Source organism: Halichoerus grypus, chromosome 2 (assembly GCF_964656455.1).
Source record: "Halichoerus grypus chromosome 2, mHalGry1.hap1.1, whole genome shotgun sequence".
Taxonomy (NCBI): Eukaryota; Metazoa; Chordata; class Mammalia; order Carnivora; family Phocidae; genus Halichoerus; species Halichoerus grypus.
Window position 1 is genome coordinate 100,204,944 of NC_135713.1, and position 21,516 is coordinate 100,226,459.

Sequence of the window (21,516 nt, forward strand, 5' to 3'; positions counted from 1 at the left end):
GATGAAGGGTAGAGGAGAGAAGCAGACTGCCCACTGAGCAGGGAGCCTGACAGGGGACTCGATCCCAGGACTCCAGGATCATGACTGAGCCGAAGGCAAACGCTTAACCGACTGAGCCACCCAGGCGCCCCTAATTAACCTTTCTCTGCCTTAGTTTCCTTATTAATAAAATGGGATCATTATATATTTATTGCTTAGGACATTGCCAATCTGATACATGGTAAGGAGTCAGTAATTTATTGCTTTTCTTCAGTATTTATCACGAACTGTTTTTCACATATTAGTCTGTCTCCTCCATTAGGGCAGGACTTTGTTTCATTGATGACTTTAGCCCTATAGCAGAGTCTTGGTATAAAGGATTTCAGTAAATTTTTGTTGAGTATGAATGAACTTATTGAATGCTTAAAAAACCATAAACAATTGAATTTTATTATTTTCTTAGACAGGTTTTCCCTAACTATGTGAATATTAATATTGGCAGATCTATGTACTATACTTTGTTGCAGGGGGAAACCTCCTTGGTCTTTAAATTCAAATGGAAAATAGCAATTAGGTGGAATAATGTGTACTTGAAAAAATCTGCTCCACCATACTGCATTATTGAACTAGAGCAGTTAATGCAAACTTAGTATGTGATAATGCCAGAGTACTAGGAGAAAAAAATGCATGAGATGATCATGTAAACTGCTTATATGGGGCCTAGCATATGGTAGCTTCTAAATTAATCATCACTAACCAATTATAAGAACACTTAAAAAAGAAAATGCAATAATATAGAAGTTAAATTGTAAGTTAGATTTTGACAAAGAGGGGCGCCTGGGTGGCTCAGTCGTCAGGTGTCTGCCTTCGGCTCAGCTCGTGATCCCAGGGTTCTGGGATCGAGCCCCGCATCGGGCTCCCTGCTCAGCGGGAAGCCTGCTTCTTCCTCCCCCACTCCCCCTGCTTGTGTTCCCTCTCTCACTGTGTCTCTCTGTCAAATAAACAAATAAAATCTTTTAAAAATAAAAAAAAAAAGATTTTGACAATGATATATACCTATGCTGGATGCAGATACAGAACATTCCCATCACTCAAAACTATGCCCCTGGGGAGACAAATTCCATCTCCCCAAGGCAACCATGTAGTAGGCAGAATAATGAGCCTCTCCCCCTCAAGATGTCCTTGCCAGAATGCCTACAACCTGAGAATATGAATATACCTTTGAATATGTTACATGGCAAAAGGGACTTTGAAGACCTCGAGATAGGGAGATTATTTTGGATTACCTGGATGGGCCTGGTGTAACCCCATGAGTCCTTAAAAGTAGAAGAGGAGAGCAGAAAAGTAGGTCAGAAGAAGATATAACAGTGGGGAAAGAAACAGGACAGATTTGAGGTGTGAGGAGCACATGACCCACTGTTGCTGGCTGTGAAGATGGAGGAAGCCAAGGAACACAGGTGGCCTCTAGAAGCTGGGAACATGAACAATGAAACAGGGACCTCAGTCCTACAACCACAAACACTTAATTCGGCCACCCACCTGAATTAGCAAGGAAATCGATTCTCTCCCAGAGCTTCTGGAAGAAACAGTCCTGCAGCACCTTGATTTTAGCCCAGTGAGACCCGTATCAGACTGCTGATGTCAGACTGTAAGACAGTTAGTGTTAAACATCTAAGTTCGTGGTAATTTGTTATGACAGCAATAGAAAATATAAACCATTTCCTGTGCTCTATCACTATTGTCTTTGTTTTTGCATTTCAAGTACATGTAATCATAAAGTATGAACTCTTTTGAGTCTGGCTGCTTTCACTTGACATAGTATTTTTGAGATTTACCTCTATTTTTGAAACAGTAATTTTTTCTTAAACTGCTGAGTACTGTTTCATAATGAATACACTATAATTTATTTATCCATCTTCTTGTTGATGGGTATTTGGGTTGTTTCTGGTTTTTGGTTATCATGATTATGTACATTCTTGTACAAGTTTTTTTGTGACACACCTTTCCATTCCTTGGCTAAACTTGGGTAAATACCTAGCAGCAGAACTGCTGGGTCACAGGGTAGATGTATGTTTAACTTTCAAAGAAATGCAAACAGTTCTCCGAAGTGGCTGTATCATTTCATTCTCCCACTTGCACTGAGTTCCAGTTGCTCCATATCCTCACTTCACTGAACTGAGCACTTAAAATGTATTTCATTGTGTACCTAAGTGTACCTCAACAAAATAGCAGAGAATAAGAAAATGTAACAGAATACCATATTTGTATATGCAGAAAATATTCATCATCTGTCTCAGAAACTGTACTGTGGATAGACAAAGCATAGAAAAATTTTTGATTAAAAAATCTAATTTTACCATTTTAATTGTATTATAAACATTATTTACTAGAAAATTTTCCTTCTGAAAATCACTCTAAAAATGAAATGAACATTAGTGGTTTTATAACTGAACTCAGTTTAGCACCTATGTATAATCTCTGCATATTTAACTTGCATATGAATTAAGGCTATAAAGAAATGTTTGCCTTAAAATTCTTAAATTTTAAGAATTTAATTGTCTTAAAAATTAAAAAAATTCTGATAGAATTTTTATTATGTGAGGGGTGCCTGGGTGGCTCAGTAGGTTAAGTGGTTGCCTTTGGCTCAGGTCATGATCCTGGGATGGAGCCCCACATTGGTCTCCCTGCTCAGCAGGGAACCTGCTTCTCCCTCTCCCTCTGCCTGCCGCTACCCCTGCTTGTGCTCACTCTAATAAATAATAAAATCTTTAAAGAATTTTTATTATGTGAGCTTTACTTATCTATTTTTCTATATATTTAAGTAATCTCTATGCCCAACATGGGGCTTGAATTCACCACCCTGAGATCAAGAGTTACATGCCCTACTGAATAAGTCAGCCAAGCGCCATCTTAAAATATTTTAAGACATCTAACATTGCTGAGGGGAGGTAAACTGTTACAATCTCTATACAGTACAATTTAGTGTATTTTTCAAATTTATAAATGCCCTAAATCCTTTGATTTTAAAATCCTGCATGCTGGAATATATTCTACATATTTATTTGCACATATGCAAAATAGTATTTGTGCAAAGCTGTTCGTATCAGCAGTCTATAACAGCAAGACATTGGAACCAACCTAAAAACTGCATCAATAGGGTTACTTTGCAGCTAAGGAAGAAAAATGGGCTACTTTTTAATGTTTGGAATAATTTCTAAGTGAAAAATCATACATGTATTTGTATATTCATAAGATATCTGTAAGGATATACTATAAACTGACAAGTGTGGTAATTTCTAGAGAGGAGAGCTGTGTATCTGAGTGACAGGGGAGTAAAGCTTTTTGCCATTTATTCTTAAGATTTTCTTTAATTTATTTATTTGACAGAGAGAGAGACAGACAGTGAGAGAGGGAACACAAGCAGGGGGAGTGGGACAGGGAGAAGCAGGCTTCCCGCAGAGCAGGAAGCCTGATGCGGGGCTCGATCCCAGGACCCCGGGATCATGACCTGAGCCGAAGGCAGATGCTTAACAACTGAGCCACCCAGGCGCCCCACCATTTATTCTTAAATTCTGAACCATGTGACCATTAACTAGTAAAAACAAATATCTTTGCATTGATATAATAAATATCTTACGGGAGAATCATAATCTAAATTTAAAGGAAAACCAGAACCCTTAGAGATATCTAATTATAACTAGCTTCATTATTCTTTTTTTTTTTTTTAAAGATTTTATTTATTTGTCTGTCAGAGAGAGAGAGAGACCTCAAGCAGGGGGAGCAGCAGGCAGAGGGAGAAGCAGGCTTCCCACAGAGCAGGGAGCCTGATGTGGGACTTGATCCCAGGACCCTGGAATCACGACCTGAGCCGAAGGCAGATGCTTAACCGACTGAGCCACCCAGGCATCCCTAGCTTCATTATTCTATTGAAATTAGGAAAGTTTAAAGTCTGATAAATTATTATGTAAAAAGAATAATAAATCTATATTATAACAGATGTAAAGTTAATTCTTTTTTTAAGATTTTATTTATTTGAGAGAGAGTGAAAGCAAGAGAGATCACAGAGGGAGAGGGAGAAGCAGACTCGCTGCTGAGCGGAGAGCCCGATGCAGGGCTCGATCCCAGGACCCTGAGATCATGACCTGAGCCAAAGGCAGCCGCTTAACTGACTGAGGCACCCCTAAAGTTAATTCTAAGTGGAAATCACGTGCTTTCCTAAATTGGTAATATGGGAAAAACAATGGCTGGAGAAAAAAAGGAAGAGGAGAGAAATTAATAGGTGTGGTAAACAACCACCACCACCCTTCTTGGGGTAAATGAACTTAAACAGGCCACTGTCTGTGGTATTATTTTGAACTTTAAAATATAGTTTATATCTTGGGATGCTGATTTTAATAGAAAAAAAATAGACAAATTAATGAAAGCTACCTTTGCAGGCAGGTTTAGAATAACAATTCCTTAACTTTATTGAGTCCTTTTCAACTTTCAATTCATTAAGAAAATTTTTTTTCAATTCATTTCACATACATTATTCCTTTTGCTCCTCATAACCCTATGAATTTGAGCAAATTTTATCCTGGTTTTATGTACAAGGGAAAAAAAAAGATACCCAGAGAACATGATTTGCCTAAAGTCACAATGTTTGTATGAGCTAGAAACCATACCCTGGTGCTTTTTTTTTTTTTTAAGATTTTTTAAAATTTATTTATTTGACAGAGAGAGAGATAGCGAGAGAGGGAACACAAGCAGGGGGAATGGGAGAGGGAGAAGCAGCCTTCCCGCTGAGCAGGGAGCCTGACTGGGACTCGATCCCAGGACTCCAGGATCATGACCTGAGCTGAAGGCAGATGCCCAACGACTGAGCCACCCAGGCGCCCCATACCCTGGTGCTTTTAATACTGGTTTCCCTACTTCCGATCTGCATCCCCTTCAGCCCCTGCCCTATGTCTCACCTTATCTCTCATTACAGTAATTTAATTTTTCTGCTGTTGTATGCCTCCTAGGAAATGACAATTTTAATAATGATGCAATATTTATTGTACCTATCTACTTAAAAATTTTTTTAACATACCAAAATTGCATTCAAACATCAATATGCAATTATTTTCCCACCACTCAAAAATTTTAATTATGTATTGAAGATTCTGGACCAGAAAATGTGTAAAGATAAGACAAAGAATATCAAAATAACTTATAACAAATTTCTAAAACCTCTCACATATTGTAATTAAGATAAAAATATGATTTACAATACATGTTTGCCGTTATGGTATAGTTAAAAAAAATAGTACCCATACTAAAATTAATTCATCCTGCTTATCAAAATTCCTATTGTAAGAATGAAAATATTCAAATGCTTATAAATAGGTATTCAAAAATTTCTTTTGAACAACATTCTTTGGTGTTCATAAAGCTGCATATATTATTATAGATCTATTTATCATACAGTTTTTTCAGACTATACATTCAGTTTAAATTGGAAATGAAAAAATATAAATTAGATATTGCTATAGAAAGTAGTTACAGAGTAGATATTTTGATTTCATGGTGCCCAAGTACTTACGGACAAGATTTACTTACTAAACTTTAAAATAACTACCTATTCTTTGATACTTCTTATAGATGTACATGTTCCAGAAACTTAAAAAAAAAGTTATGTTTAAAGGCAGAAAATTCAAATGTGAGTTGACATTATTTATGATTCTCTCAACTGGTTGTTCCACAAAATATGGAGCTAAATGAAAAGATGAGAACCCTCGCACTGTTTGGATACCAGCCTCACAAGCAACTTGGAATGGCAGATTCATAACAAGAAATGGAATATTCTACTTCAGAGGAAGAAGACAAGTGATTGAACAACATGCACACAACTTATAGTATAAGTTCTTTACCCTAATAAAGTAATTATTCATTTGCAAATATTACCAAAAGTAAAAAAATTTATTTTACAGAGTGGTTGGTTTTTGTAATACATCAATAATGTTAAACTTCCCTATTCTCACTGCTTATCTCATTTCAGTGGTTGTTTTTTCCCAAATAATTTAGTTTACATTTAAAGTGGCAATACAGCTTTTACTTAATGGATTTAAGTTATAATTAGAAACCAGTTTTATATACAGAAAATCCATAAATATAGAACTTTAATTCCTATTTTATCCTAGGGCTATGCAAAAAATTGACTAAAAATTTTTCACTTGGGTCTTTGTAATAAACACGTAAATACATTATTTACAATGGCGATGCTTTCTGACAGAAAGTAAACACACAGAAGTAATTTTGGTCTTCACTAGAATCCATCATTATATGTTCATTTTCGAAGATGATGTGATACATCATGTTCACTCAAATTTTAAGATTCCTGTTATACACATAATTCAAGTAATTATTTTACTTGTACAATTAATGCTTCATTCTGTATTTAAATATCCTTTAAGAAAGATTCCTTGATCCAATAGTAGGGAACTTCAGAATTTTTTTCAAATACAGCAAATGTTTCTGTACAATTATGTGCAATTTTCTTCCTTCTGGCAATATTATAAATACCAAGTAATTTAGTCTTCATTGTTCATATCCCAGAGGTAATTCTTGAGTTATCTCACATGATGTAAGTACCATCTTTGTAGTATTTCATGGACTCCATTTGTTTTGTGATAGCTAGAACATCATGAAATCCAGTACTTAGGCCGGACATATGTTGAAAGTATGCCTCTTTTTCCACTTGAATTGTTAAATTGTTTACTCCAGCATCTTTAAGTATTCCTGTAACCTGTTATCAAAACCCATACATTTTAAAGCATTTAGATTAATACATTTAGTGTATGTCTTAAATAACTGGTATTACCTATCAGGTGTTTCATAGCCACAGACAGTCAAAGATAATCCTCAAAGTAATATTTATTATTTATTTACTTGGTCAAATATTAGCTATAATCCTTTAGATGGCCAGTAAATTACTGACCTGACATTCAAAGTTGAAAAGGGAAACAGCTTTTGTTTCCAATATGGTAGGTTTAGAATAGGAATATAGGAACTGCTTTGATCCTTGCCTCCACTCACAGTGTTATACGCTGCCAGCTTGACTGTGATTATTATTAATCTAGATCTGTATTTATAATAATTTATTTCTGGATAATCAATTGGGAGCCAAGGTGGATCATAAGTAAACTTTATTACATTCACTTAAACCTGTCATCTAAATACTAAAACTTAATTTTATTTTAACCATTTTGGGGTAGAAAACAAATCTAGATATAAAAAATAAGTTATATTATCCTTGGACAGCTAAAAGATTGATATTTTTGAATAAATGATTACTCAACCGTATGATTTATAATATGTCCCAGTTTATACATGAATTAACTCAAATGAAATTACTTTAAAAACAAAAGATTATCACCTGCTGTACTATTCTTTGTTCCAGCACATCAGATGTCACCTGTATATGAATTGTTCCTGCCACAACACTGGCTGAATGACGCCAAAAATGAGGGTCTCGGTATGATATTAATCCTTCTATTTTCTGTATCTGTCAAATAAAAGGAGAGGTGATGTAAATGGACTTAAAAGGCTAATTTACTTAACACAAAGCAATCTTTTTGGTCCAGAAACCACTATTAAGCTGATTTTTAAAAAAGATAATAAGGAGGGCAAAGAAGTAAGAAAAGAAAGGGACAACTCGTTTGAAGTAAAGTTGCCTAAAATATTTTGAACTGGGAGTGATGTCAGGGAAGACAGCTCTGAAGAGGAAATGAATGGGGGTTACAGGTGTCTTTACACTCAATAGTTGCGTACCCATTTTCACCTCTTTAAGAGGTACTTTGCCTTTTCTAAACATTGGATACTTTCAATGGACTACTTGGTTTCCTCACATTCATACACAATTCACATATTAATGTTTATATAAACATGTTCAAAAGATATCTTCTATGCTTTAAATGATTTTTTTTTAAAGGTTTTATTTATTTGAGAGAGAGAGAATGAGAGAGAGCACATGAGAGGGGGGAGGGTCAGAGGGAGAAGCACACTTCCTGCCGAGCAGGGAGCCCGATGTGGGACTCGATCCAGGGACTCCAGGATTATGACCTGAGCCAAAGGCAGTCGCTTAACCAACTGAGCCACCCAGGCGCCCTATCCTCTATGTTTTAACAATGAACTGATTAAGTAAGTAATAGATAATGCATACAATGTAACACTACACTCATTAAAAAGGTATGAAGAGTGTTTATCAACATGACATAACTAAATGGGGAAAAATTAACAAAGCAGTACAAAACAGTTTTCATCATTTTTATTTTCAAATCTTTTTAAAATTTTTCTAAAGATTTTATTTATTATTTTTTTGAGAGATAGAGTCTCCTCTGAGCAGGCAGCCCCGAGCTGGGGCTGGATCCCAGTGCGCTGGGATCATGATCTGAGCTGAAGGCAGACATCTAACCAACTGAGCCACCCAGGCACCCCTATTTTCAAAATATCTTAATATAGAAAAGCACATTTTAAAAGTGCTTCTTTCCACAGGCACCTCATCGGCTCAGCTGGTAGAACATGTGAGTTCAAGCTCCACATTGGTGGCAGACATTACTTAAATAAAAACAAAAAAAATAAAAAATATATTTTGGAAGTTTTCCAGAATGGGCATAATTTATTTTTGAAATAAAACTTTTTTTTCCTTTTAGTAGGATGTAGGATGTAGTATTCACTAATAAGAAGGTAAGAAAACTTTACTAATTTTATTTATGAAAACAATGGGTTAAGATGTTATTCCTTAAATAGTCAAGATACCAACTTTTCATCAGTAGATCCTAATTTAATATGATATGGCAAGGGCACCTGGCTGGCTTAGTTGGTAGAACATACAACTCTTGGGGCGCCTGGGTGGCTCAGTTGGTTGAGTCTGCCTTTGGCTCAGGTCATGATCCCGGGGTCCTGGGATTGAGCTCTGTGTGGGGCTCCTTGCTCAGCAGGATCCTGCTTCTCCCTCTCCCTACTTCTCCCCCTGCTTGTACTCTCTTTAAAAAAAAAAAAAAAGGGTGCCTGGGTGGCTCAGTCGTTAAGCGTCTGCCTTTGGCTCAGGTCATGATCCCAGGGTCCTGGGATCGAGTCCCACATGGGGTTCCCTGCTCCGCTGGAAACCTGCTTCTCCCTCTCCTACTCCCCCTGCTTGTGTTCCTGCTCTCACTATGTCTCTCTCTGTCAAATAAATAAATAAAATCTTAAAAAAAAAAAAAAGAACATGTGACTCTTGATCTTGGGGTTGTGAGTTTGAGGCCCATGTTGAGGGTAGATTATTTAAAAAGAAAAAAAAAAAGGAATCAAATTCTCTTTCTCAGGGTCATGAGTTCAAGCCCCATGTTGGGGGTAAAGCTTACTTAAAAAAAATGAGGGGTGCTTGCCTGGCTCAGTCAGTAAAACTTGTGACTCTTGATCTCAGGGTTGTGGGTTTGAGCCCCACGCTGGGTGTAGAGATTACTTAAAAATAAAATTTAAAAAAAATTTATTTTTGGGCATCTGGGTGGCTTAGTTGGTTGGGTGTCTGCCTTTGGCTCGGGTCATGATCCCGGGGTCCTGGGATCGAGTCCCACACTGGGCTCCCTGCTCACTGGGGTGTCTGCTCCTCCTTCTCCCTCTGCCCACCTCCCCCCACCCCTGCTTGTGTTCTCTCTCTCAAATAAATAAATAAAATCTAAAAAAATTTTATTTTAGAGAGCAAGACAACAAGAGAGTGGACACACTAGTGCGGGGAGGGGCAGAAGAGGCAGAGAGAATCTTAAGCAGATTCCCCACTGAGTGCAGAGACTGATGCGGGACTCAATCCCAGGAACCTGAGATTATGACCTGACTGAAATCAAGAGTCGGAGGCTTAACCAACTGAGCCACCCAGGTGCCCCTTAAATATAAAATCTTTTTTACAAAAATATTATTTGAGAGAGCAAGCGAGTGAGAGAGACGAGTAGGGAGGAGAGGGAGAAGCAGACTCCCTGCTGAGCAAGGAGCCTGATGTGGGACTCGATCTCAGGACCCTGAGATCATGACCTGAGCTGAAGGCAGGCACTTAACCAACTGAGCCACCCAGGCGCCCCTTACATATAAAATCTTAAGAAAAAAAAAAAAAAAGATATGGCAGACCACAAGCTGAAAAACATTTATTTTGTATTTGTTTTTTCTATGAATTGCCGGTTTATATTCTTAGTCCATATTCCTACAAGACTTTTTTTTTTTTAAGATTTTACTTATTTAGGGGCACCTGGGTGGCTCGGTTGGTTGGGCGACTGCCTTCGGCTCAGGTCATGATCCTGGAGTCCCAGGATCGAGTCCCACATCCGGCTCCCTGCTCGGCAGGGAGTCTGCTTCTCCCTCTGACCCTCTCTCCTCTCGTGCTCTCTCTCACTCTCTCTCTCTTAAATAAATAAAAATCTTAAAAAAAAAACTATAAAAAAAAAGATTTTATTTATTTGAGAGAGAGAGACACAGCAAGAGAGGAAACACAAGCAGGGGGAGTGGGAAAGGGAGAAGCAGGCTTCCCGCTAAGCAGGAAGTCCGATGCGGGGCTCAATCCCAGGACCCTGGGATCATGACCTGAGCCGAAGGCATATGCTTAACGACTTAGCCACCCAGGTGCCCCAAGACTCTTTTTCTTAATTAAAAAAAATTATTTTGGATAGTAAGTCTCTGCCTGTTTATATGTGCTGCAAATATTTTCCCCTTGTCTGCCTTTTCTTTTTCTCCCGAGTTCTATTTCTATTCCTGTGTTCAAATATTTTCCCCCATTTATGTTCAAAAGCTACTACAAGAGTTTTGAAAATTACATTTAATGTTTCAGAAGAAACTTGCTCAGGTTTGCAGGTTCTTTATCTTTCCATTAAAAGATGGAAAAAAGGCATCCTTGCCATGCTTCACATTTGATTAGTTGCTTCTATATTAATGCATAAAAGCTTTGGAACAAATTGGTCTCAAACAGGAGCAGTTCATGTCAGAAAAAATTAGAATATGAACTAATACTCAATTTTCTACATTCACAATGCCTGAGAAAGCATTCTGATTATTGCAAAAGTTTACTTAACAAAAAAGTTCAATATGAAAATGCACATGACCTGATTTTTATATTGTAGTAAAACAGGTGCTTTGGAGAGAGGACATGTGGAAGCAGTTGATTTCTTCCAGAGTACACACCCATTGTTTATACTCGTTCCAAGACTTCTAACATGATGATACCATTTCCTCATATTACAACCATTCCAATCTTGTTCTGTGGCCCACTAGTTGCCATTTCCACACATTCATCGTGTATCACAAGATTGACAAAGGGACTGAACCCCTGCAATATTCCTTGGATGTGTCTGCCACCATTTAATTTCAGTGATAATTTCTGGTCCATAAATTGTTTCAACTTGGGAGTGGGTGAGCTTTGCTCATGGTGTCTACTCTGCAAGCTCAAAGATCTGGTTTTTTGTTTTTTTTTTTTAAAGATTTTATTTATTTATTTGACAGAGAGAGACACAGCGAGAGAGGAAACGCAAGCAGGGGGAGTGGGAGAGGGAGGAACAGCCTTCCCACTGAGCAGGGAGCCTGATGTGGGGCTCGATCCCAGGACCCTGGGATCATGACCTGAGCCGAAGGCAGCCGCTTAACTGACTGAGCCACCCAGGCGCCCCGATCTGTATTTATTTGTTAATGGAGTCTTCTGCTGATGGATAATTTTCAATTGCTCTTATTTCTAGATTTTCTTCCTTCCTTTTTGGTTTCCAGGTGTTTTTTTTGGTTTTGTTTGTTTGTTTTTTAAGATTTTATTTATTTGAGAGAGAGAGAGACAGAGGGAGAAGCAGGCCCCTCACTGAGCAGGGAGCACGACGTGGGGCTTGAGCCCAAGACTCTGGGATCGTGACCTGAACCGAAGGCAGATGCTTAACCGACTGAGCCACCCACGTGCTGCACCCCCTTCCTTCCCCCGCCCCTGCTGTTTTTTCTTTAAAAATATTTTATTTTTTTTTGAGAAAGAGAGCATGCGCATGAGTGGGGGTGGGGTGGCACAGAGGGAGAGGCAGACTCTCTCCTGAGCAGGGAGCCTGACAAGGGGCTTGATCCCAGGACCCTGAAATCACCACCCAAGCTGAAGACAGATGCTTAACCAACTGAGCCACCCAGGTGCCCTTTGGCTTCTAGTTTCAATTCAAGCTTTATTATAAAAGGCTTTCTCTACCTCTGTAGAGAAATATACTAAAAATATTCTTCTATTTTATTTTAGTAGTTTTGTTATTTTTTATCATTTACATATTTAGTCCACTGGAAATATGTTTTGATATTTGATGGTAAAGAGATATAGCTTTTCTTTTCCACCAAGTGGAAATATTAATTAGGCCCACCCTTTCTCCCCACTGACCTGAAATGCCATCTTTGCTACATACTGAATTCCATAAATTCCTGGGTCTGTTTCTGCACAACCAATTTTCTAAAAATTGATTTTTGTGTTTACTGTTGTGCAAGAATAAAACTGTTAGTTGTGTTAGTTAATTCTGTAACTTTATAATCATGGAATGGGATCCTATTAGTTAATTCTGTAATTTTTGCAATTTTTTTTTTTTTTAAAGATTTTATTTATTTATTTGAGAGAGAGAGAGAGAGCACAAGAGGGGGGAGCGGGAGAGGGAGAAGCAGACTCCCTGCTGAGCAGGGAGCCCGATGCGGGACTCGATCCCGGGACTCCAGGATCATGACCTGAGCCGAAGGCAGTCGCTTAACCAACTGAGCCACCCAGGCGCCCTGCAATTTTTGTTGTTTATTCTCAAGCATTAACTTTTCCAAATAAGTTTCTAAGTAATACTGGATTACCTAATCTCCCCCAAAACAAAAACAACCAAAAGAAAAGAATCCCAGGAGAGGCAACTGCACTGAGATTTAAATGAAAGAAATACAACTTCACAATACAGTTTCCCATCCAAGAAAAATCTCTTCATTTATTCACTCCCTATTTTATATGTTATTTATTTATTTTTGAAAAAGTGTGTGTGCGCACACACAAGTTGGGGGGGGGCGTGGGCAGAGGGAGAGGGACCGAGAATGTTAGGCAGGCTCCATGCAGATGCAGGGCTTGATCTCACGACCCTGAGACCATGACCTGAGCTGAAATCAAGAGTCAGATGCTTAACCGACTGAGCCACCGAGGTGCCCCTTTTTATGTCCTAAAACTGTATTTTTTTTTTTTAAAGATTTTATTTATTTATTTGACAGAGAGAGAGACAGCAAGAGAGGGAACACAAGCATGGGGAGTGGGAGAGGGAGAAGCAGGCTTCCCGCTGAGCAGGGAGCCCGACGCGGGGCTCGATCCCAGGACCCTGGGACCACGACCTGAGCCGAAGGCAGACGCTTAACGACTGAGCCACCCAGGCGCCCCCTAAAACTGTATTTTATTAATTCATATTTTGCACATTTCTAGTTGGGTCAACTTACTCAATTTCAAATGCTATTTTATTTATTATTTTTTTAAATTCTATTTTAAAAGGAAAAAATACAGTGAAGAAATTACACACAGTACCTTTTCTAAAGCAACATGTAGTTCTTTTTCATATTCTGGTGGCAGTCTCAAAAGTAGAACCTGACAGGCATCTTTAATCAGTGGAACAACACTGAGAAATATTAATACAGCAATAAAGAGAGAACAGAGGGGATCAGCAATGAACCATCCAAACTGCTCTATAAGAACTGTGGATACGATCACACCAATACTGCCAAGTGTGTCCGCCAAAACATGTAGAAATACACCTACAAGTAAAATATGAAAACATTAAAAATTAAAGCACATCTAATTTAGTTCTTTTATCCATTTTATAAATATTACTGGGTACCTACTATGCACCTGATTCTGCTAGGGGATAGTACTTAAAAAAACCATGGTCACTGCTCTCAAAGAATTCACAGCACAGTGGTAAAAAGGGAAAGATATAGGCAACTATAGCACAGAGTGGTGAGTTATATGATGCTGTGGTTTTCCTAGAAATCACACGAGCCAAGTTTTGACATTATCCAAATTAAGCAATCACAATAAATAATTCAACACAATAAGTGATAAATAATTCCCCTATATATTTTACAGTACAATAAAAATTTCCTGGTTCTTTTGTAGTGAAAGTTCATAATGACACAGTATTTCCCTTCCACATAATACTCATGCAAATGTTACTATGAAAAAGACTCTATAATACAATAATCTGTTTAAAAATTGACATTTATGAACAAATGTGAGCATTTTCTACAGCAGATGACTTCAGACATTTTTTTAGCAGCAGACTGTTTTTCAAAAATACAACTGTACCAGAAGCCTAATATTTAATACAAATAAGACAGTGTCAATTCAGAACACAGTTGAAAAGTAGGGCAATATTTGGCAAGGACTCACCCCTCATGTTAGCATTCATGCCTCTGCCTGCAGATCCGTGGCTGTGACCATGCCCATGGTCACTGTGTCCATGCGTATGGTGGGAATGACTGTGATCAGATGAATGACAGCTTCCCTGAGAAGCTCCATGGTTATGGTTATGGGCATGGCTAAAGGCACAGATACCAATAAGGTTTACTATCAGCCCTCCAACTGAGACTGGCTAGTAAAAGGAGAAAAGAAAACCTTTAAATTTGTAATTTTAAAAGTATATTTGTTATTTAAAAGTTACTATATATCTAAATATGTTTTTCTGTTTACAGTTTTCAAAGTATTTTTGTAAAACCTAAGTTCAATAAGGAAATCCAAAATTTTTTTTTTTTTTTTTTAAGATTTTATTTATTTATTTGACAGAGAGAGACACAGCGAGAGAGGGAACACAAGCAGGGTGAGTGGGAGAGGGAGAGAAGCAGGCCTCCCGAGGAGCAGGGAGCCCGATGTGGGGCTCGATCCCAGGACCCTGGGATCATGACCTGAGCCGAAGGCAGACGCTTAATGACTGAGCCACCCAGGCGCCCCGGAAATCCAAAATTTTTAAAAAGATTTTAGAATATTTTAGAAGAAACATTTTAACTTTCAAATAGCAAAGTTTTGACAAGTAGAGGAATTTGGGCTTGCTTTAATCAAGTGAAGAACAAGTACTTGGTTCATGGTTTATGAATAAGTTATGCTAGAGTTTTGTTTTATTTAAATAAAGTTTGAAAGTACTGCTTACTAGAGCAAGTATGCACTGTAGCTGAAATCTCATTTATATTTCGGTTTGTAAGGCAATGATTATAATTTACTAACTAGTGGATTACAAATACATATAATCTTATTGCGTTTCTTAAAATATAGTAAAATTTTCCAAAGTAAAAAAAGTGTAATGGAAAAACATATAATAGTAATCTTTCACCTTTTTTCTTTTTTTAAACAAAGTGAATGGAATTATCTTGATTTAATTAACACCCCAAAGGATAAACAAAGTTACTTACCCTTGATTATCCTCTCTTACAAAATGATTTTGGATGGTTCAGGGTGTTACTTAATTTACATATATTAAAATTTCTCCTTTAGAGAAATCCACTTGATTTATAAAAATAATATATAAAAATAATGGGGACAGATAATTCTAATTGATTTCCAAATGTTTATTTTTTTATTTTTTTAAAGATTTTATTTATTTATTTGACAGAGAGAGAGATAGCAAGAGAGGGAACACAAGCAGGGGGAGTGGGAGAGGGAGAAGCAGGCCTCCCGCAGAGCAGGGAGCCCGATGCGGGGCTCGATCCCAGGACCCTGGGATCATGACCTGAGCCGAAGGCAGACGCTTAACGACTGAGCCACTCAGGTGCCCCTGATTTCCAAAGTTTGCAAGACAAGAGATTTACTTTAGTAAACATGTATTATACACTTCTTACTGAGGCTCAGACCATTTATCTGTCAGATTTTAAAATTTTAGTTAGCTTTATGAAGAACTTGAAAATGGTTACTGAATTTTGAATTAAATCAAATACTGCATACAGAGACCCCATCATCTCAAGTATTTCTCCTCTAATGATAAATACTTCATTTGTATAGATTTCATCAGAAAAAAGTAACGTAGAAAGTGCAAGCTCCCTGTAATCTAACCCCCAAAAATTAGTCACTAAGAGAATGGTGTACTTTCTATGCACATACTAAAATACATACATAAACACCTTTTTAAACCAATAATAGCATCATATTATAATGCTGCTTTGGAATTTTTTTTTTAACTTAGTACAGTTTATAAGTATTTTTCATGCCAGTGTATATAGATATGCCTCATTCTCTTTATTGGCTGTATAGTATCCTACAAATGACAGCTTTATTTCTTTATTTAACCGGTCTTTTCCTTGGTGGACATTTTTTCACCATTATGAGCAATGGCACAAGGAATCATGTACCTTTACACACCTGTGCAAATATTTTTTGCAAGTATTTCTGTAATAAATATTAAAGATCAAAAGATAAAAGCATTTAAAATTTAAAATATATTTCTAAACTGTAATCCAAAGCATTTTACTAATATAAGCTTCCAGCAACCAGATTTATAACTTATAGTCATTCAACAATTAATTGCTGATTTCCTACTAACAAGCCAGGTCCTAGAGTTTAAGAGTTAATGACAGACAATTCAGGTCCTGAAGATACTTCACTTACATCTTTAATTGTGGAAGAAAGACAAAGGAGTTATAACTTAATACTGCTAAAAAAAAAAAAAAAGGCAAGATACAACAGGAATACTGAGAAAGGGAAATCTACCAAACTTTGAGAAGGGAAGAGAGGGATTAAGGGAAAGTATCTCACTGGAAGAGACATATAAGCAAAGTCCTGACAAAGGCTGAAAGGCAGATGTGAGGGAAGGGCATGCCAACTACAAGAAACAGCACATGCAAAGGTCTGGAGGTAAAGGAAGAACATTATAAACTACTACAGCAGTAGTACAATCAACAAAGTAAAGCCTTTAAAATGATAATATTTTTCTGATTCTTTCCCTATCATTTTGCAAATTTCCTCAGGTAGTTATTTATTTATTTTTTAAAGATTTTATTTGACAGAGAGAGACACAGCGAGAGAGGGAACACAAGCAGGGGGAGGGGGGAGAGGGAGAAGCAGGCTTCCCTCCGAGCAGGGAGCCCGATGCGGGGCTTGATCCTAGGACCCTGGGATCACGACCTGAGCCTAAGGCAGACTCTGCTTAACAACTGAGCCACCCAGGTGCCCCTTCCTCAGGTATTTAAAAAGTGTATCTTCACACAAAAACATTTAATAAGTCAGAAAGAAATCTGTATGTTTTAGACTGTCACCTAAGGGCGCCTGGGTGGCTCAGTTGGTTGGGCAACTGCCTTCAGCTCAGGTCATGATCCTGGAGTCCCAGGATTGAGTCCCACATCAGGCTCCCCACTCAGTGGGGAGTCTGCTTCTCCCTCTGACCCTCTCCCCTCTCATGCTCTCTCTCACTCTCTCTCAAATAAATAAAATCTTTAAAAAAAAAATAGACTGTCACCTAATATTCTGACTAAAATATTAGAGAAAAGGATTAATTTCTAAGAGCATAAATATAATTACAAGATAAGAAATTATGTTAATTTAAATTAAAAAACAAAACCTTCCTAGATCAGTAACTACGAGTAGTTAAACTTTAGCATGGAAAATGCTGTAGGGGGTATGAATAGAAATTCAAACAGGAAAATACTTACTGTTAACATGTGTGTGTCTAATTCCGGAGGATCAATTAATCTAGCCACTGACTCCATAAACACAAAAAAAGCTATTACCATTAGAAAAAGTCCATTAATAAATCCAGAGAGAATTTCTATTCGGCCATACCTAAAAATGTAGAATGTATTTTTAGAAAAGGAAAATAACAAGTATTTTTAAAGTAAAAAGAGGATATAAGTCCAGATTTTCAACTACATATATAAATGATACGATCAGAAAATTACCAAGATTTTAAACACCATACTAATGCTGGAAGAGTCTTTCTGTACTTAAGTTTGTTGCAATTACAAATATTTATCTAAGTCCTTCTTCAATGTTTCCCCTTACACAAAGCCTTTCTTAGCAAGAAGTTCCTTCTTTCCCTTTAATGGGCTCTCCTTTGATGGACTCTGTACCTCTGTCACAGCCCAGAGATTTTGCTTTGTACCAAAATTATTTGTATTTTTGGCTCACCTATCTTTCAAAATATTAACAGCTGAAAAGAGCTGAATTTATCAATCCATTCAGGGTAGGTCTTATCAAAATTTTTTGTACAAATCAAGGATTCTAACATTTGTTGAATTGAATTATTCAGTTGATGAAAGGATATTTCATGTTCATGCATAGTCCCTTCAAATTTTGAATACTCTTTCTAACAGCAAAGATGCAAATGACCATGCACATTCCATTGTCTCAAATAAACTGTTAGGCAAAGAGCTCAAAATCTAACTGATTTTTGCTCTCTCCATACAAGAGGAATTAGTCAGGGAATATAATCTTGAGCTTACCGCAATTTATTATTTATCATATGCTTGGTTTATTTCCTTGTATCTACTTCAATTTAAAGAAAACTAAGGCTCTGAAAAATTATTTGTATTAAAAGGAATAAAATTTTATTCCCTAAGATGGAATTTGCCCCTAGGATTTTTTCATTGTGTTATATCACCTTGATGGTCAGTGTACCTACCCATAGGAGAAAATCCGAGTGGCTTTCCATCTACTCATCAGGGCCGCAAAAAGCCCCATGACCAAAGCAGAGCAATCAAACAGCATGTGAAATCCATCTGAGATCAGACCCAAACTATTGGTCAACACGCCATAGAATAATTCCACAAAGGTAAAAAGCTAAAAAAAATTTAAAGAAAAATGGGAGGAATATGTTAGGAGATTTCAAGAGATTTATCAGAACTTAATCATGAGAATTTTAACCTTTTAGTTAAAAAAATTTTTTTTAAAAAGATTTTTTATTTACTTGACAGAGAGAGAAAGAGAGAGAGAAAGGCAGCAAGCGAGCACGAGCAGGGGAATGACAGGCATAGGGAGAGGGAGAAGTAGGCTCCCCGCCGAGCAGGGAGACTGATGTGGGGCTCGATCCCAGGACCCTGAGATCATGACCTGAACCGAAGGCAGGCACTTAACCAACTGAGCCACCCAGGCGCCCCTTAACCTTTTATTATGCAAATCTTACTTGAAGATATACTGCCACTTTATTTCAATTCATATAAACTGTAAGATAAGGACACCTGGGTGTCTCAGTTGGTTATGCATCTGCCTTTGGCTCATGTCATGATTCCAGGGTACTGGGATCAAGTCCCGCATCGGGCTCCTTGCTCAGCTGGGAGCCTGCTTCTCCCCTGCCTGCTCTGCCTGCCACTCCCCCAGCTTGTGCTCTCTGACAAATAAATAAATAAAATCTTAAAAACAACAACAACAACAAAACTGTAAGATACTACACTGAATCAGATACGTGCATCTTATAAATTATTTAAAAGGAAATAGTTTCATTTATGTCTGTAGAACTCAATAAACTAGGCTATAAAATGTTAGCAATCTGGTCTATGGTGAGATCCTATAAGAAGTAGATAAAAATCTAAAATGCCTCAAAAATTGTTTGCTTAAGTAGTCTGAATATGATCCTGTAATCCTCCTATCACTGAGAGAAAATATAATTTTAGCCCCTCTCTAAGTATCAGAAATTTGGGAATTACGAAAATTATACCAGACTGTCAAAATTAAAAGATTAAGCTTTTAAGATATGCCACAAATACATAAAAATCTTACCAGATTCAAGCACAAGAAGTAAAAGATCTGCCTGGAGTCATTCTCCTCAAGAATCTGTTTTAGTGATTCCTTAATAAACCTGGGGATTGACTGAGAGCTATGCTGGAAAGCATCACCCATGAAGTTATAAAGAGGTGTTCCTTCAGGAGAATATCCAATTAGGGTGCCTTTCTGTCCTCTCTTGGAAGGAGATGACAAGATGTTGGCAGCTTTTAAAAAAGAGAAAACAACAACAACATTACAAGTTTTAAAAGCTTAAGCTACCAAAATCAACACGGTATCTCTCAGCACTAAATGCAAGCACTAAACAAATTCCCAAATTAAGTAAATGATTTCAACATCAGAATCCATGAGATGAAATTTCCTGAGGGGAAAAATGCTCACACAAAATGAAGAATATAGCGCTCACTACCACTCCTCCAGACAGGACATGTTCAGTGCTTTCCTGGTGTGCTGCTTTGTTCATAGCTCGAAGCTGGTCTGTTATTGGATGTGTCCAAAAATTTCCAAAAAGTAGAGCACTAATAAAAATGGGAAAGGATCCATAGCGGGCACATTTGGAAACTTCCATTTTGACTGAACAAATGGAATCGACATAGAAATCCAGAATCATGACAAAAAAGATAACTGTTGTGAAAGGCATAATGAGAGAAAACCAAGACTCGACTTTACTCTAGAAATTAAAAAAAGAAAAAAAATAAATTGTTAGTACTACACTGGAATAAAGTTCACATCTTATGTTTTAGTTAATCCCTTTATATGTAAACAAATATTCTAACTCAATGATTCATAAAATGCCAAGATATAAGAGCTGCAAAATATTAGTACATTTCCCAGTAATCCCCAAAGTACTGAAAGCAAAAGCACTATGGTTTAATAATTATATAAATACTAGGTGACCCACAATCCTTGTAACACACAATAACTATAAAACGGGTTCTTTAGGAGTGTCTGGGTGGCTAGTTGGTTAGGCATCCGACTCATGATCTCAGGGTTGTGGGATCAAGCCCTGCAATGGGCTCAGCACGGAGTCGGCTAGTCTCTTTCCCTCCGCCCCTTCCCCAGCTCACTCTTTCTCTCTCTCTCTAAAATTAATAAATATTTCTTTAATTGATTCCTTTGGGCCACAGGAATAGGATGAATATACAAATGTAATAGTACCTGATTTGTATTTTCTATAAACAATAAATTTACTCCAAAAATGTTCAAAAATGATAAAAAAAAGCAATGATAATTTAAGATACTTGCAAGCTCAAAGTGAAATAAAATACAATGTACTGAACTAAAATTTTTTAGTAAGAGAAATTCATTTTACTTATTACCAATAAATTCCTACTCTTACCTCAGTTGTCATAGAAAGAACAATGACCCATGGGCACAAGAGAAGCACAGAAACAAGATGGGATAAAGCTTGAAGACGTTTGGCTCCACCAACATCTATAGAGAGTTTTCTGGAAGCTGTATGAAAACCAACTTTACAACACAAAGCCAGTACTAGCAACAATACTCCACCCTATGAGTAAAATTAGATAAGTTTCATTAGAAACACACAGTCCAATACCCAATCCTTAAATACATAATATTTGAAGAAATGGAGCTATTATGTTTCTTCCATATCCCAAATTACTGAACTACTTAAATGTCAGGCAGTACTGTAAATTACTGGTAACTTATTTTAAGTGCACTTTTAAAGTTACAGTTGCTGTAACTTTTCACAGTCTCTCGATCTCGTCAGGAATAAAGAAAAGAACATACCTTGTGATCTGCCACACCTAAGAAGGCAATGGCTGTGTAAAGCATGTGAGTTAGAGCACTGTCATGATGTCCTTCAGCTAAGTGAATTGCAG

General features: G+C 37.3%; 1 protein-coding gene and 1 pseudogene across 1 annotated transcript in view; both read right to left on the bottom strand.

Moving 5' to 3' along the window:
* Positions 1–5,900: 5,900 nt before the first annotated feature.
* Positions 5,901–21,516, bottom strand: part of SLC30A5 (solute carrier family 30 member 5) — a 35,359-nt gene continuing 19,743 nt past the window's right edge. The window contains exons 7-16 of the mRNA XM_036102386.2: positions 21,425–21,501; positions 21,012–21,182; positions 20,054–20,342; positions 19,670–19,878; positions 18,576–18,733; positions 17,608–17,737; positions 14,366–14,567; positions 13,505–13,731; positions 7,376–7,504; positions 5,901–6,745 (exon numbers count right to left, since the gene is read on the bottom strand). Coding sequence (XP_035958279.1) covers positions 6,575–6,745; positions 7,376–7,504; positions 13,505–13,731; positions 14,366–14,567; positions 17,608–17,737; positions 18,576–18,733; positions 19,670–19,878; positions 20,054–20,342; positions 21,012–21,182; positions 21,425–21,501 — 1,763 coding nt within the window. The 3' untranslated portion in view covers positions 5,901–6,574. The remainder of the gene's footprint in view (positions 6,746–7,375; positions 7,505–13,504; positions 13,732–14,365; positions 14,568–17,607; positions 17,738–18,575; positions 18,734–19,669; positions 19,879–20,053; positions 20,343–21,011; positions 21,183–21,424; positions 21,502–21,516) is intronic.
* Positions 11,017–13,492, bottom strand: LOC118542305 (small nuclear ribonucleoprotein G pseudogene; annotated as a pseudogene).